The sequence below is a fragment of the Sinocyclocheilus grahami genome, unplaced genomic scaffold (assembly GCF_001515645.1).
Source record: "Sinocyclocheilus grahami isolate Dianchi unplaced genomic scaffold, SAMN03320097.WGS_v1.1 scaffold708.1, whole genome shotgun sequence".
NCBI lineage: Eukaryota > Metazoa > Chordata > Actinopteri > Cypriniformes > Cyprinidae > Sinocyclocheilus > Sinocyclocheilus grahami.
This window is the reverse complement of record NW_015505887.1, coordinates 546,064-561,327: the sequence shown is the minus strand read 5'-3', so window position 1 is coordinate 561,327 and position 15,264 is coordinate 546,064. Positions and strand designations below refer to the sequence as shown.

The 15,264-nt window shown below is 33.5% G+C and overlaps 1 protein-coding gene across 1 annotated transcript; it reads left to right on the top strand.

The window, feature by feature from the left end:
* The first annotated feature begins 3,570 nt into the window (after nucleotides 1–3,570).
* LOC107560048 (proline-rich transmembrane protein 1) lies at nucleotides 3,571–13,832 on the top strand. Its single transcript, XM_016244103.1, has 4 exons — nucleotides 3,571–3,691; nucleotides 6,968–7,428; nucleotides 13,423–13,551; nucleotides 13,646–13,832. The coding sequence occupies exons 1-4, from the start codon at nucleotides 3,682–3,684 to the stop codon at nucleotides 13,790–13,792; spliced, it is 747 nt and encodes a 248-aa protein (XP_016099589.1). The 5' UTR covers nucleotides 3,571–3,681; the 3' UTR covers nucleotides 13,793–13,832.
* The last annotated feature ends 1,432 nt before the right edge of the window (nucleotides 13,833–15,264 follow it).

Here is a 15,264-nt window from a genome sequence, read left to right as displayed (position 1 = left end):
TTTTTTTTTTTTAAGTACAGTATATTAACAGTCGGTTAATACGCTTTTTTTTTTTACTTTTTCAATCTATAAAACCTAAAATGTTCTGACTGCTGTTTTTTAACATTTTTTATTTATTTATTTGTTGAATAAACCTCGTGTTTTTACAGTGTAGAGAAACAGAACAGTGTTTAATAACAGGCCTGATGAATGAATGCGCTTGAAGAAGTCAGCAAAAAGAGATTTAACCGGCATAATCTGATTAACTCAGAAAGCAACAAAAGGAAGCAAATCATCCGTTCATAATGAACAGCAGGAACACAGATGAACACGGTGGTGGTTTGGAGATTCAGTGTAAAGAGCCATGGGAATAAAAGCAAACCGTTGAGTTTCTGAACTGCTTCTTTCATTTTCTTCACCAATTTTAAGCGAAAATGAAAGCTGAGATGAACTGACTCGACTGAACTCATGTGTTTTGAGATCATCATAATATCGGAGTCTCAGTCTGCTGGTGTTTCATACGGACAGAAATATGAGAAATATGAAGACCTGATTGAGTCGAGATTTACAGAAACTTGCAGATCAGAGTAAATCAGCTTCTGAAAGACTCATGAAAGTGCGTATAAATAGTACGCCAAATAAAAACGAAAACTCGTGGTATTTATACGCAAAAATGGACTTTGTCGTTCATATGATACGCAGTTTTCGCGTGCATATGATACGAAATTTGTTGGTGTGCATATGATACGCAGTTTTCGCGTGCATATGATATGAAATTTGTTGGCGTGCATATGATACGCAGTTTTCGCGTGCATATGATATGAAATTTGTTGGCGTGCATATGATACGCAGTTTTCGCGTGCATATGATATGAAATTTGTTGGCGTGCATATGATACGCAGTTTTCGCGTGCATATGATATGAAATTTGTTGGCGTGCATATGATACGCAGTTTTCGCGTGCATATGATATGAAATTTGTTGGCGTGCATATGATACGCAGTTTTCGCGTGCATATGATACGAAATTTGTTGGCGTGCATATGATACGCAGTTTTCGCGTAAATATGATATGCATCTACCCCACAGCCCTAAACCTATCCATCGCGTAGCACAGTGTTTCTCAACCAGGGGTCCGTGGTCCTTGACGTAAGGCCTTTAAATCCATATAAAGTATGAATTTTTTTATAAATGTTGTATATTTTGTCATGACTCCTTTTCCCATGAAAGAAAAATCCAATATAGCTGATGATATGGCCAAATACTGGACAAGTCAACTAACTTGAATTATACTTGACCGCATTTGGTCCTCACAAAGACACAAATGATACGAGTCAATTGTGTTCTGGGGGTCCTTAAGGATGGTTCTGAATTGGACCGGGGTCCGGTACGCCAAAAGGTTGAGATTCACTGGCGTAGCATATAGACGCCAAAGTCCATTTTTGCGCATCAATACCACGAGATTTCGTTTTTATTTGGCGTACTATTTATACGCACTTTCATGAGATCGGGTTGGTTTATACAGACGTTAAACTCACAGGGAGAGAACAGAGCCGTGTCCATCTAAAAGACAATTAATATTCAGTAATAATTTAAATATCACTGAAACTATCGGATGAGAACAAACTTGATCTGAATAATGACACTAGAGCTGCTTTATTTAGCTGAATCCATTTCATAATTGTTGAATTTGACTATTATTTTCCTGCTTACAATCTGTATTTTAAATCACAATTTAAATAAATGTGTCTTGACTAGAGTTACCTTTGGATGGTTTATTCATTTAAAATCGCTTGAACCTATACTTTCAATGAAGCTGCAGTGAAGAATACCGTTTTATCAACATGTTCATAATCTTTGCATTTAGTTGAACCCAACTAGTTGACTTAACTTTCAGATAAAAAAATAAGGATAACAAATTGCCATGAAAAATTAAGTGGATAGTGTTATTACTCACCATGGGTACTCATCACTACTACATGATTTTAGCAAAATCTTCAAGCTGCCTTTTTGTCCCACAGAATGAAACAGACATTGAGCTTCTTATGCACTCGAAGTCTTCTAGAAACATATGAAACATGTTTGTGTGAGGAACAGATCATAGCTGATATTCACTGAAAGGTACATTTGATGGAATTGAAACAAACTTATCAAATGTACTTAATGCAAATGCATGTAAATAAAAACAAATAAATACAATAATAGAAACAAATAAGTAATCATAAAAAATAAAAAGAATAAAATAAAAAGCATAGAATAAAATTAATTAAATATATTAATAATAAAATAATACTAATTATATATATCAACTATAATTGTTGCATGGCTAAATTTTGTAATTCTACTGAATAACTGCATTTTGAGCATGCATTTATTAAATAAAAATTAAATAATAATAAAATAATATGTTATAATAATATAATCATAAAAATACAAATAATGAAAACAAACAATAATAATTCAAATAATATTCTAATGTAATAATGGAAATAAATAAATAAATGTCAACAATTTTGTAATTCTACTGAATAATTACATGCATTCAATAAATAAAAACAAAATAATAATATAATATAATCTAAATACAAATAATAAAAACAAACAAACAAATAAATAAACAGTCAACAGTAATTGTTGCATGGTCAAATTTTGCAATTCTACTATAACTATGTATTTATGAATAACTATTTTTGAGCATGCCATGTAACATTGTGTTCACACAGAATGTCTCCACGCTGGCGTAATACAGCAGGCAACATCAACACATCTGCAGCAATGGACGACTGTAGGAGACGATCACAAATCAAGCATGCATTATTATGAAAATCAGACTAATGGAGCAAGAATGCATTCATCAATATTGCACCAACACTTTAAATGCGTGTGTGAATATCAATTTATTCTACTAATTGTGTGCATTTAATTTACATCCTGCAGGGATGAACTTAGTCCTTTAAAGAAACCCGTGCCGTGCAAAGTCATCATTTTATCTAGTCTAGGCATGAGTGAAACATTAATCTGTCAGTTAATCAGTGCCCTCTATTGGTAACTGTTAATAATGTTTGGTAGGATGTACACTAGCATAGACCTAAATGGTGAAATAAAGGGCTTGCTTCTAGTATAAGCTACAGGAGATGCATTAGAAAAAAGTCAACATCAGTTTTCCTATGAGACTGTGTTGGATGTTCTGAATAAAATGTATAATTATTATTATAAAAACAATTTAATAATTAATTTAATATAAAATAAAATAATACAATTGTTATAATTTAAAATATATTGATTTATATACATAAGTATATATATTTATTATATTATTTTAAATATTTATTTACCATTAAATGACAACTTTTATATTAAAAAACAAAAAACATTTTTATAATTTAAAAATGTTATTATTATTTTATTATTGTTAAATTGAATTATTTTATGCATGACACGTTTGTTTACAATAACAGACACGTGCAGGTATGTTCACAAGGACACTCATAAACACAAGCACACAGTCTCAGACGTCAATTATTAAACAAACACGATACTGTTCAGCGAGCGAGAGAGAGAGAGAGAGAGAGAGAGAGAGAGATATCACACAAGCCACTGCCATTTCACACAGACACAAGCACGTCTGATCCTGAACGCCGACACACTCTCGCTGGATATTTCTCAGGATTATTCTGCGTCCTGATGACCTCTGACCGTCCCTGATGGACCCAGGTAAAAATGACCAGCATTTATCATTCATGCTTTCAGTCCAGCGCAAACTCATGGAAACTTCTTGAGCTTCATAGAGCTTGTGTAGCTGTGTAAACGCATCCGTTTATAAAACACACAGACATGATGACTGACAGAAAACAGCAGATAGCAGACGAGATCTCCTTTTGCTGGAACCAGTGTTATTTTAGTATTATTGATATACTATTATAGTTTTTGTTAATACGCTGAATTAGGTTTGAATTATTTTCTGTTTTCACTTTAATTTTACTTAAAGTTTTAGTCATTTATAAATAATTGTTGTTTTGCCATTTTTATTATTTGTAAAAAAAATATGTCTATATTATTTATTCATTTTTATTTATTAGTTGTAGTTACTTTATGGTTATTGTAGTACTTCAGTTTAAACTAAACAAAAATCTGAAATGTCAAAAATCATTTCAGACTTCAGTTAACATATATTTCGAGTAATGACATTTTTGAGCATGTCTTTATGCAAAACAATTTGCTGAATTAGGTTTGAATTATTTTCTGTTTTCACTTTAATTTTACTTAAAGTTTTAGTCATTTATAAATAATTGTTGTTTTGCCATTTTTATTATTTGTAAAAAAAAATATGTCTATATTATTTATTCATTTTTATTTATTAGTTGTAGTTACTTTATGGTTATTGTAGTACTTCAGTTTAAACTAAACAAAAATCTGAAATGTCAAAAATCATTTCAGACTTCAGTTAACATATATTTCGAGTAATGACATTTTTGAGCATGTCTTTATGCAAAACAATTACAAAGTACAAAACTTTTATTAAACAGCTAAAAAAATCATAATAATCTACAAACAAACCTAAATGCTGTTTTAAGATTAAACAAATAAATAAATGCAGTAAAAAAAATTACAGCATGACAACTTACCAAAATACTTGACAACTTGTTAAATGTTTCATTATGTTTCTTTCAAAAAAAAGTATATCTTTTAAATGAGCCATTTATGATATTCAGTGTACACTTAATTAAAATACATATATATATTTATGTGTTTGTTATTTTTGATGTGCATCAATTCAGCCAAGAATAAGAAACACAATGAGGCTTGACCAACATTTAGAGGAGCTCATGCTAACAACCTGAATTCAACAGTTCTTCATTTGAAGAAGAAAAATGGCTCACCAGAGAACATCTCCGAAAGCACCTGATCATTTGGTCATGTGTTAAAGGATCTTGTATATCAGTGAATAATTGATGGGCTGTCGTGGAGGTTTCTCCCCGAACAGAGTTTCTGAATGGACAGTGAGTTTCAAATAACTCTCAGGTGGAATGTTACAGTGATGTGTGCAGCAGAACCTATGCAAAAATCACGCGATGTATATATTTTCTAAAGAAAACAGCCAATGCCAAAGCGTTCTTATGAAATTACTGTAAACTCTCAAACTCTCGTCATTGGTTGATGTGACACTGAAGACTGGAGTGATGAAGCTGAAAATTCAGCTTTGCATCACAGGAATACATATTATACCTTTTACAATATATTTAAATAGAAAATATTATTTTAAATTGTAATATTTCACAATATTACTGTTTTTACTGTATTTTTGACTGAAAAGAAAACAGGACATATAAGAAACCTGTTTTGTCTGTATCCGTGTTATTTTAGATTTATTTATATACTATGAATTAGATTTTATTTCTATATTTTCACTGTAATATTATATTTTTACTGTAATTTTAGTAATTTTGTTGGTTTTTTATTTTAGTCATTTATGGGTTTTTTTTTCCTTAGTTTATTTATTTTTGTATATAGTATTTTGAAATTTGTATTTATTAGTTCTAGTTATTTTAGTAACTAAACAAAAATTAGAAATGTTGCCTTGGCAACTAGCTGAAATAAGTTTAAGATTTTTGCGTTTTATTTTATTTCAATTAAATGTTTATTTTATTTAAAGTATTTTTATAGTTTTTGTAGTATAAAACATTTTTAAACGGCAAAAATATTAAAAATAATCTACAACAAATATTTCAAAGTTTTAAATTAAAATGCATTAAATTGCATTAAAATTACAGCATTACAAAATAAGTTGCACAAAAACCACAGAAAAGCTTGGATTAAAGGCCTGAACGAACGAGCGTGACACACGGCTCGAAAGCAGCGGAGCTTTTATTATGCCACAGTCGAGCGCTTCCGCTCCTTCCGGTCGTGCGTATGTGGGGTAAAGCAGCGGAGCTTTTATTACGTCACAGTCGAGCGCTTCCGCTGCTTCCGGTCCTGCGTATGTGGGGTAAAGCAGCGGAGCTTTTATTACGTCACAGTCGAGCGCTTCCGCTGCTTCCGGTCCTGCGTATGTGGGGTAAAGCAGCGGAGCTTTTATTACGTCACAGTCGAGCGCTTCCGCTGCTTCCGGTCCTGCGTATGTGGGGTAAAGCAGCGGAGCTTTTATTACGTCACAGTCGAGCGCTTCCGCTGCTTCCGGTCCTGCGTATGTGGGGTAAAGCAGCGCTGTGTTATCATACTAGATACATTTGAACGTTCTGTTATAATGCTACTCTGTGCGGTCGTCACTGGTCTAATAAAACACACAACATATTAAAGCGTCTTTGGTGTTTCCAAGTTTTCTACAAAACAAAACAAATCACGTCATTGGCAGGCGACACAATGACACTATGGACACGGTCCGTGTCACTAGTTAAAACTGCTTATTTCTCTGGATTTAAACATTCTTCAAAACATTTGGGATAATGTAAGTACACAAGTCAGCAAAATATATAACTGTTCTAGTGGTTTTTTGATATTTTAATAAAAAATTTTTTACATATTGTGCTTTTAAGTTGATCAAAAGTGTCAGTAAAGACATTTATAATGTTACAAAAGATTTCTATTTCAAATAAATGCTGATCTTTTGAACTTTCTATTCATCAGAGAATGCTGAAAAATAAAATGTATCACGGTTTCCACAAAAATATGAAGCAGCACAACTGTTTTCAACACTGATAATAATCAGAAATGTTTCTTGAGCAGTAAATCAGAATATTAGAATGATTTCTGAAGGATCATGTGACACTGAAGACTGGAGTAATGATGCTGAAAATTCAGCTTTGATCACAGAAATAACTTTCATTTTATGACATATTTACAAAACAGCTATTTTAAACTTTTGAATGGTAGTGTACTTATTTCAAAAACAAAAATCTTACCAACTACAAACTTTTGAATGGTAGTGTATTTTTAAATAAAATAAACAATAACATCACCTTTAACCTCTCATCTGTGTGTCCCGTTCATCAGCCGCTCCTCCAAACATCCCCAATGATCGAACACATCCCGGGTCTCCCGGGCTCCAGGAAGCTCATGATTCCTCCGGACAGAGAGAAGCCACGACATTACCCAGCATTCCTGCATACGACTCGGTCAGCATCCTCACCGCCGGCCTGGCGAATGACACGGACAGCATCCAAACGGCCCATCACGCATACGACACCGACAGCAACCGGACCCTGAACCCGGGGTTCGACTCGGACAGCACCCAAACCCTCCACCCGCCGTACATGGGTCCCGCTGGAGGCACCGGCCCGACCAGCAGCGTCCCACCCAACCCTCCTCCATACAGCCCACCGGATCCTAAAACAGCCTGCCTCATGTACCCACAGTACCCCAACCAGCCCGTCATCGCCTGTCAACCTGGAGCCAATCCTGCTTTCTACCAGCCCTCCTTCCTCCCGCCACCCACCTACCCGTCCTACACTATAGTAAGATCTAGCTTTATCTCTAACACTCATAGGCCAGGTTTCACAAACGGGGCTTAGCTTAAAGGGATAGTTCACCCAAAAATGAAAATTCTGTCATTAATTACTCACCCTCATGTCGTTTCAAACCCATAAGACCTTCGTTCATCTTCGGAACACAAATGAAGTTATTTTTGATGGACTCTCAGAGCTGTCTGACCCTCCCATAGACAGCAACACAACTGAAATGTTCCCAAGTCCAGAAACGTAGCAAGGTGATCTGTAAAATAATCCATGTGACATCAGTGGTTCATCTGCTATTATACGAAGCTACGAGGATACTTTGTGCACGACTTCATTCAAAAACGACTTCATTCAACAATTCATCTCCTCCGCATCACCCTGGTGCCATTTTGGAGAATATCAGCTGGATGTAAACAGCGTATGCTGTTCTGTGTCAGCTGCGTCACGCGGATACACTGTTTTCGTTCCGATTAAATCACAACAACGTAGGAAACAGATACATTTTTGGGTGAACTAACCCTTTAAGCCAGGACTAGGCCTTAGTTAAATTAAGATATTTAAGAAACTTTTACAAAAGTGCCTTAGAAGAAAACATTACAGTGTGCATCTTGACACAGAACAATGACACTGACATATTTTAAGATATGTCAGAGCAAGATATTTTCAGTTGAGACAGCTCAAACATGCATTTTAGTCTGGGACTAGCTTAAACCTTGTCTGTGAAACCGGTGGATAAACTCATAAATGTGATGCTGATTAACTCAAAGTCTCAAGCAGAAACAATATTTCCAGTGCTGGGTAGTAACGGATTACATGTGATCTGGATTACGTAATCAGATTACAAAAATCAAGTACTCATAATTAGATTACATATTAAAATGCTCAATCAGATTACGGTTACTTTTTATGGATTACATATTATTCACACAATAGCAGCAAATCATTTGATTTTCCCTAATTCTTTTTCTCTTTTAAAGTTTCCTTTCTAAAAATCCTACTGTCTCACATACTATTTAGCTTTGAAAACTCGACATGTAAAGTCACTGCCGTTTTCATGTTTATTAATGTTTGTTCATGTAATGCAGGGATTCCCAATTTTTTTTTCCAGCCAAACCACTTTGACATCAAATATTTAATTGAAATATCCCTGAGGAAGTGAATATTTCAATAATTTAACAAGACATTTGCATGTTCACATTTTTCTGATAACATTTCTGGTCACATAGACATGCAGGTAAACAAATTAAACATTTCTATTTTTAGTGTTCAAGTGTTTTATTTTGTTTTTATTTTAATTTAGCATTTTTATGATTAATTATTAGCTTTTTATCAACTCAATCAAACCCACTGCAGTTCTTACATTAACCCCATGCTGGGAAACCCTGGAGTAATGTAATGTTTAATGCATTTTTATGACGTTGATATCAAAGAATGAAATATATTTTCTTTCTCTGTGCTTTTTTATATCAATGGGGTACATTTAATGGCAAGTTTAAAATAAGTTAGGTAAAAAGTAATCTAAAAGTAATCTAAGTAGTAGTCAGAATTCATTACATGAAATGAGTAACCTAGATTGCGTTCTACGTAGACTACGTTTCTTCATGTAATCTGTAGCCAGTATTAACGGACTACAGTTTGTAAGTAATCTAACTAGCAGTGAATATTTCTAGTTTGTACAGTTTTAGTCATGTGACCCGAACACAAGGCCTAAAGATTTAAATATATAAATTGCACATTAAATTTGCATCCATTTGGATTACACGGTTTTAACAAACTAATCAACTTAATATGATGCATACACTGAAAAAAAGGTGTATAAACCATTTTCACTCAGAAATGGCTAGAAAGTTTCACAATTCAATAAAGAATTGGCAAGCAACACATTGAATTAAACATGACATTCTGAAATAGAAAGCATTTTTTTGTGTGTGTGTGTGTAAAACCTACTCCAACTCCAGTTGTGTTATTTACAACATTTACAGTGTATTTCACTCATACGTCAATGAATGCATAAAAAAAAATAATGGCAGTTTATTATTAACTATTTGCATTTATTTGACTTTTTAAATAATATTTTCAAATGCATTTATTCAAATTGCTTAGAATCCGCATACTTCTGTTCATTGTGAAAACAATTTCATTCAATCAGTTAAAAAGTAGGAATATTGTTAAAACATGGCTGTGGGACAAGCACTAAATTAATTTAGTTAAAATGTTTGAGGCTGAAACCAATTTGGATTTATTGATGATAAATGTATAAACCTAGTTATTGTGTATTTAAACCATTTTTAGTACAATTACAGAAATCGGACCAGTTTTATTCATGTACGACTGAGAAATATCACATTACGTTTATTAGTTTATGTTAAAACAGTGTAATCCAAATGGATGGACATTTTATATGCCATTCAAATACAAAAATCTTACATTTTAACCTTTTTTTTATGTGGAGGCAGTGTTATTTTATTATCATTAGGACCCAAGCACTGAAGGCGATTAGGCATCTATTGTATCCGTTAGTTTTTGCTTCTTCTTCTGCTCTGGGTGTCTATGGCAGCCCATAGAACCGCTTGCGGGAAAGTTATGAAATTTGGCAGACAGATACAAGACAGTCTCAATATTAACCATAACAAATTTGGAGTCTCTAACTCAAACTCTCTGGCGCCACCAACAGGCCAAATTTACACTCATGTTTCTGCTAACTTTTGAAAGGTCTAAAAGCAAAAGTTCTTGTTTCTTCTGATTCATCTGCTCATACCGAGTCAAATGCATGCCACAATTTAAATTTCTACGGGTCAAGACTATTCGCAATTTAAAATTTTCTGGAAAATCTACTGTGACGTCCTAGACGGTTTGTCCAAAATTGGCTCAGATCATCTTCAGAGCTTTCTGGCAAAAAAGTCACCAAAAACTTTTTGATATACCAAACTGTTTTCGTTGTTTATGCAAAAATGGAGATGAGGCTAGATCTCTGCAAAGCGGATTCTGACCAAACATGGTATGTGTTTTAACAAGCATGACCTGAGGGCACATGAGACGTTTCGGCACAGCGCCACCTACTGGTCAAAATATATAAAAATACTGACATTTCTGCCAATAACTTCTGACCAGTTTGGCCAAAAATCATTAGATCCTCATCAGACTCGGAACAGCATACCGAATCGAACGATACCTAATTTTCCTATGTTGGCCTTTTTGGGCATCGACTATTTTGAGTTTTGTAGTAAAATGCTGTATCAACAAATGTCTTTAACAGGGATCTCCAACCATGATCCTGGAGAGCTACCAGCTTCAACCCTATTCAAACACACCTGAACCAGCTAATCAAGGTGTTCAGGGCTACTTAATTACACACAGGTGTGTTGAAGCAGGGTTGGAACTTTAGTCTGCTGGAAGGTTTGTTTGTTTGTTTATTTGACAAAAAAAAAGTAGTGAATACACTCTATTCGTCAAGGATAACACAAAGTTTAAAACAAAACTTATTTCGATTGTGGTCCTTGATGTAAAGCACAAACTTCATTCCCGGTAACAGGTACACTGGCACTGCATTATAAATACAAAAATTACAATAAAATTCCACATCTACAAAAATCTTGTCACAAATAACCACGTACGTAATACAAATTCATCAACAAAACAACCTACTTAAGAACAAACTTTTAGCTTTTAAACTAAAACTTACCATATTCGAAATACCTTTAATGTCCAGAGGTAACTTATTCCACAAAAGTGCCCCAGAATATCTAAAAGACCTACGACTATACATAGTTTTAAAACGACAATGTAATATCCATGAGACTTTGCTTAGTTTTATAACAATGTTGCTCATTTACCCTAGGAAAAAATACATTAAAATATGAAGGAGCTCTGTTATTGATAATCTTATGTACCATTTTTAATTTAATATGTTCTAATCTGCTTACTATAGGTAACCAATCAAGACACTTAAAGTGGGAAACCTCCACATGTGTAAAACGACTAAACCTTGAAACTAACCTTATCGATTTATTCTGAGATTTTTGTAACTCATCCAACCAACCACAAGACAAATCAGACATCCAAGAAATACATGCATATTCGAAATGACATGACACTAAACATGATGCAAGTAATTTTATATTCTGTTTATCAAGGAAACTAACATGTCTGGCAAGAAATTTTATCCTAGCATTAACCTTACCCAGAACCTTCATAGCCATACTTACACCACTTAAATCATTGTCAAGGACACATCCAAGATAATTAACAGAAGTTCTATTTAATATTAAACAATCCCCGACCTTAACAGACATCTTATAAACCTTATTCAAATTATTTTTAGACCAATAATATGGATTCCATTTTACCTAAATGCAACATCAGTTTGTTTTCAGAGAGCCAGTCTCTTACCTTACAAAGCTCCTTACCTAAATGCGCTTGTATCCTACCAACATCCTTATCTGAAATTACTAAAGCTGAATCTTCAGCATATAAACACAAACTGCTTGCATGTCATTAATATATAAAAGAAACAAAAGAGGGCCTAAAACACTTCCCTGAGGGACTCCATTTTCAACAAACGTTTCCTCAGAAAGAACCCCATCAATTTCTACTCTCTGAACTCTCCCAGTTAAATAAGAATTCAACCAGGCTATCACTTTACTTGAAAAACCCATGACACTTAACTTATCTAAAAGTATTGAATGATTTACAGTGTCAAACGCTTTCTGGAGGTCTAAAAGTAGCATACCACACATTTTACCTTCATCAATCTGCCTTCTTATAAATTCTGTTAAATAAAGTAAAGAAGTATCAGTCGAATAAGATTTCCTAAAACCTGACTGAAAATCATAAATTAAACTATTCTTACTTAAATACTCATACATCTGTTTATACACAATTTTTTCTAAAATTTGAGGCCACATTAAGAATGGAGATTGGACGATAGTTTCCAGGATCGTATCTGTTACCTTTTTTGAATAACGGAATAATTTTAGCTAACTTCATATCAGATGGAAATATACAATTTTACAAGGAAAGATTAACAATAAATGTAATAGTTGAAGCTATAATATCCGCAGCATCTCTTTAAGAATCTAGCTGGAATATCGTCCAGCCCAGTTGACTTGGACACTTGAAGCTCTTCTAGCATTTTAGTAATTTGATTTACATTAACTTTAGCAAAAGAAAAACTATTTGGCAACACCCCTTGTTTTAAATAAAATCTCTTAACAAAATCAATCCCATAATTTCCTTTGGACAGAGGAAGCTTATCAACTAGACTATTAGCAATTACTGAAAAGAATTGATTAAATTTATTAGCAACTTTATTTTTTATCAAATTCTATCTTGCCATCAATATCTAGACCTACCTTAGATACAGAAAATTTCGATTTACCAATTGAATGGAACCTATTTAACACCTACCACAGAGATTTAGGATCTTCTTTGTTTTCTTGAATTTGTTCCTTAATAAAATTACGTTTTGCCTCCTTTATATTTTTCTGTCCTAAGTTTCTAAGTGCTTTAAATTTTAAATAGTCTTCCTGGTTCTTAGTTCTTCTATAAATTGAGAGAGCCCTATTCCTATTTTTTAATATTTCCAATATTTTCTGATCCATCCAAGGACTAGCTCTTTGCTTAACTCTCACCTGTCTAAGGGGGGCAATTTTGTCCACTACTTTAAGAAATAAAACTTTTTTTAAAAAGGAGCAGGTTTGCAGAACCCTGGTCTTTACTGAGTAATTAAAGACAGCTCCTTAGCTCTTCATTTTACCTCTGTTGTGCTTGGCCTCTTAATTACTGCTTGCAGCTATATTTGTAAAGTGGTACCATTGTCTCTTTGAACAAAATCTTGAAATTCAGGTTATTCTGAAGGTTATTCCTGGTTATAAGTAAACCGTGAGTCACTTTGGATAAATGCATCAACTAAATAACTAATGATTGATTGTAGGTCTGGAGCTTCAGGTTTTTATTCTTGCTGTTTGGATCTAAATGTCTAACACTGAATTTCAGTACATGAACGGAACGCCACTGGGAGATGAGCAGCCGCCGTTACCTAAAGATTATCTGGTTGAGTCTCTGCTGGTGACCATCTTCTGCTGCCTCATGAGCGGCCTCGTCGCTGTCATGTACTCGTATGAAGTGAGCACCTGAAACACAACGCATTAGTACAAAGACATACGAGTACAAACAATATAGTGATACTCATTAATGATGACCTCTGACCTCTCTACAGACCCGTGCGGCGCTGACCAGGGGTGACATCCGTGAAGCTGAGAAAACATCCCAGAAGGCTCGTCTGCTTGTCATGTTCAGTTTGATGTTCGGCACATTTGTTTTTGTGGGCTGGATTATTTATGTAGTGATAGTGCTCTGTGCATAGAAACTTTCTTCTGCATTTATTTGATCAAAAATACAGTAAAAACAGGTAAATATTATTAGCGTTTAAAATAACTGTTTTCTATGTGAATAAATTGTAAAATGTAATTTATTTCTGTGATCAAAGTTGTATTTTCAGCATCATTACTCCAGTGTTCAGTGTCACATGATCCTTCAGAAATCATTCTAATATGCTGATTTGCTGCAGTTGTGCTGCCGAATATTTTTGTAGAAACCGTGATACATTTTTCAGGATTCTTTGATGAAAGTTGAAGAGAACAGCATTGATTTGACTTAGAAATCTTTTGATATTATAAATATCACAATTTACTGTCACTTATAAAATAAAATTAATAAAATTATTAATTTCTTTAAAAAAAAAAACTTACACAACTTTTAAACGGTGGTGTAATTGCTGAGAAAAAAAACTAAGATGTTGTTTGAAGGTACACTATTACTTCTCATTCTTTACTGCTATTCTAAAATTAGGAAAATGGTACTAAAAGTAATGAAAACTCACCCAAATGGAAGTATGAGAACTCTATACTGATCAAAATGTAACTTAAACATTTGATTCTTTGTGTACAATATGCTGTAAATGCAGAAAGAAATGAAACTCCTGTATAGCAGTACAAGTGAAAAGCACAAAGCGTTGTGTTTAAATATTAATGTCTTACATGTTAAACAGATTCAACCCTGATTTTATTGCATCATGTTCTATGATATGTACTTTCAGAAGTCAATCATTTATATAGAGTTTGTATTTACATTCAACTACATGCATTTGTTCCTGAAACAGGAAATGAATGACCTTCCTGTCACTGGTAATAAACCTTGTATTTTTCTTTGTTGACTTAGTTGCATAAAGACTACCATCACCTATGATTGCTAACAAATTGAATTAGGTGTACAGTCTCTAGATGTTTGTAATAAGCACTAGTGTGTGAAACCTAATGTATGCATGTTGCACTGAATAAAAAGTAAACCAAAATTGATGTGTTTAAATCATCAGTAAAGACCCTGAAACCGATATATAGCAATAAAAAGGCTTTTATTGCATTATTAAGCTTGATTCTCTCCACATGGATTTGAGAGATGCCATTAAATACAATGAAGAGCAAAAGAGCAAAAAAGCTGGAAGAACAAGAAATGACCAAAAGAGGGCGTCATAGACAAGAGCTTCCTCTCAGAAGAAAATACATTTCCATGTTGGTTTACATGGGTTCATTTCTTCACAAGTTCAGTTTTTGGCCATTATACGTACATAAACCACAATGATTTACAATAAAGATAAAAAAATCAGAAGTAAAATAAAACAATAAATACTGCACATTGAACACAATATCTAAATAATGTTTAGCTGCACTTTGACGCTAATAAAATAAATAAACAGAAATTAAGCTATGAAGCCAAACTCTAAACTAAGAAAGGTCTAAAATTAATTAAAAATAGATATATTAATAGGTGTCAGATAAA

Bases quoted from the DNA above. Each gene is read 5' to 3' on its own strand.
- LOC107560048 (XM_016244103.1), top strand. The intron at 7,429-13,422 runs GTAAGATCTAGC...ACTGAATTTCAG, and splicing joins CCTACCCGTCCTACACTATA to TACATGAACGGAACGCCACT. The intron at 13,552-13,645 runs GTGAGCACCTGA...ACCTCTCTACAG, and splicing joins CTGTCATGTACTCGTATGAA to ACCCGTGCGGCGCTGACCAG.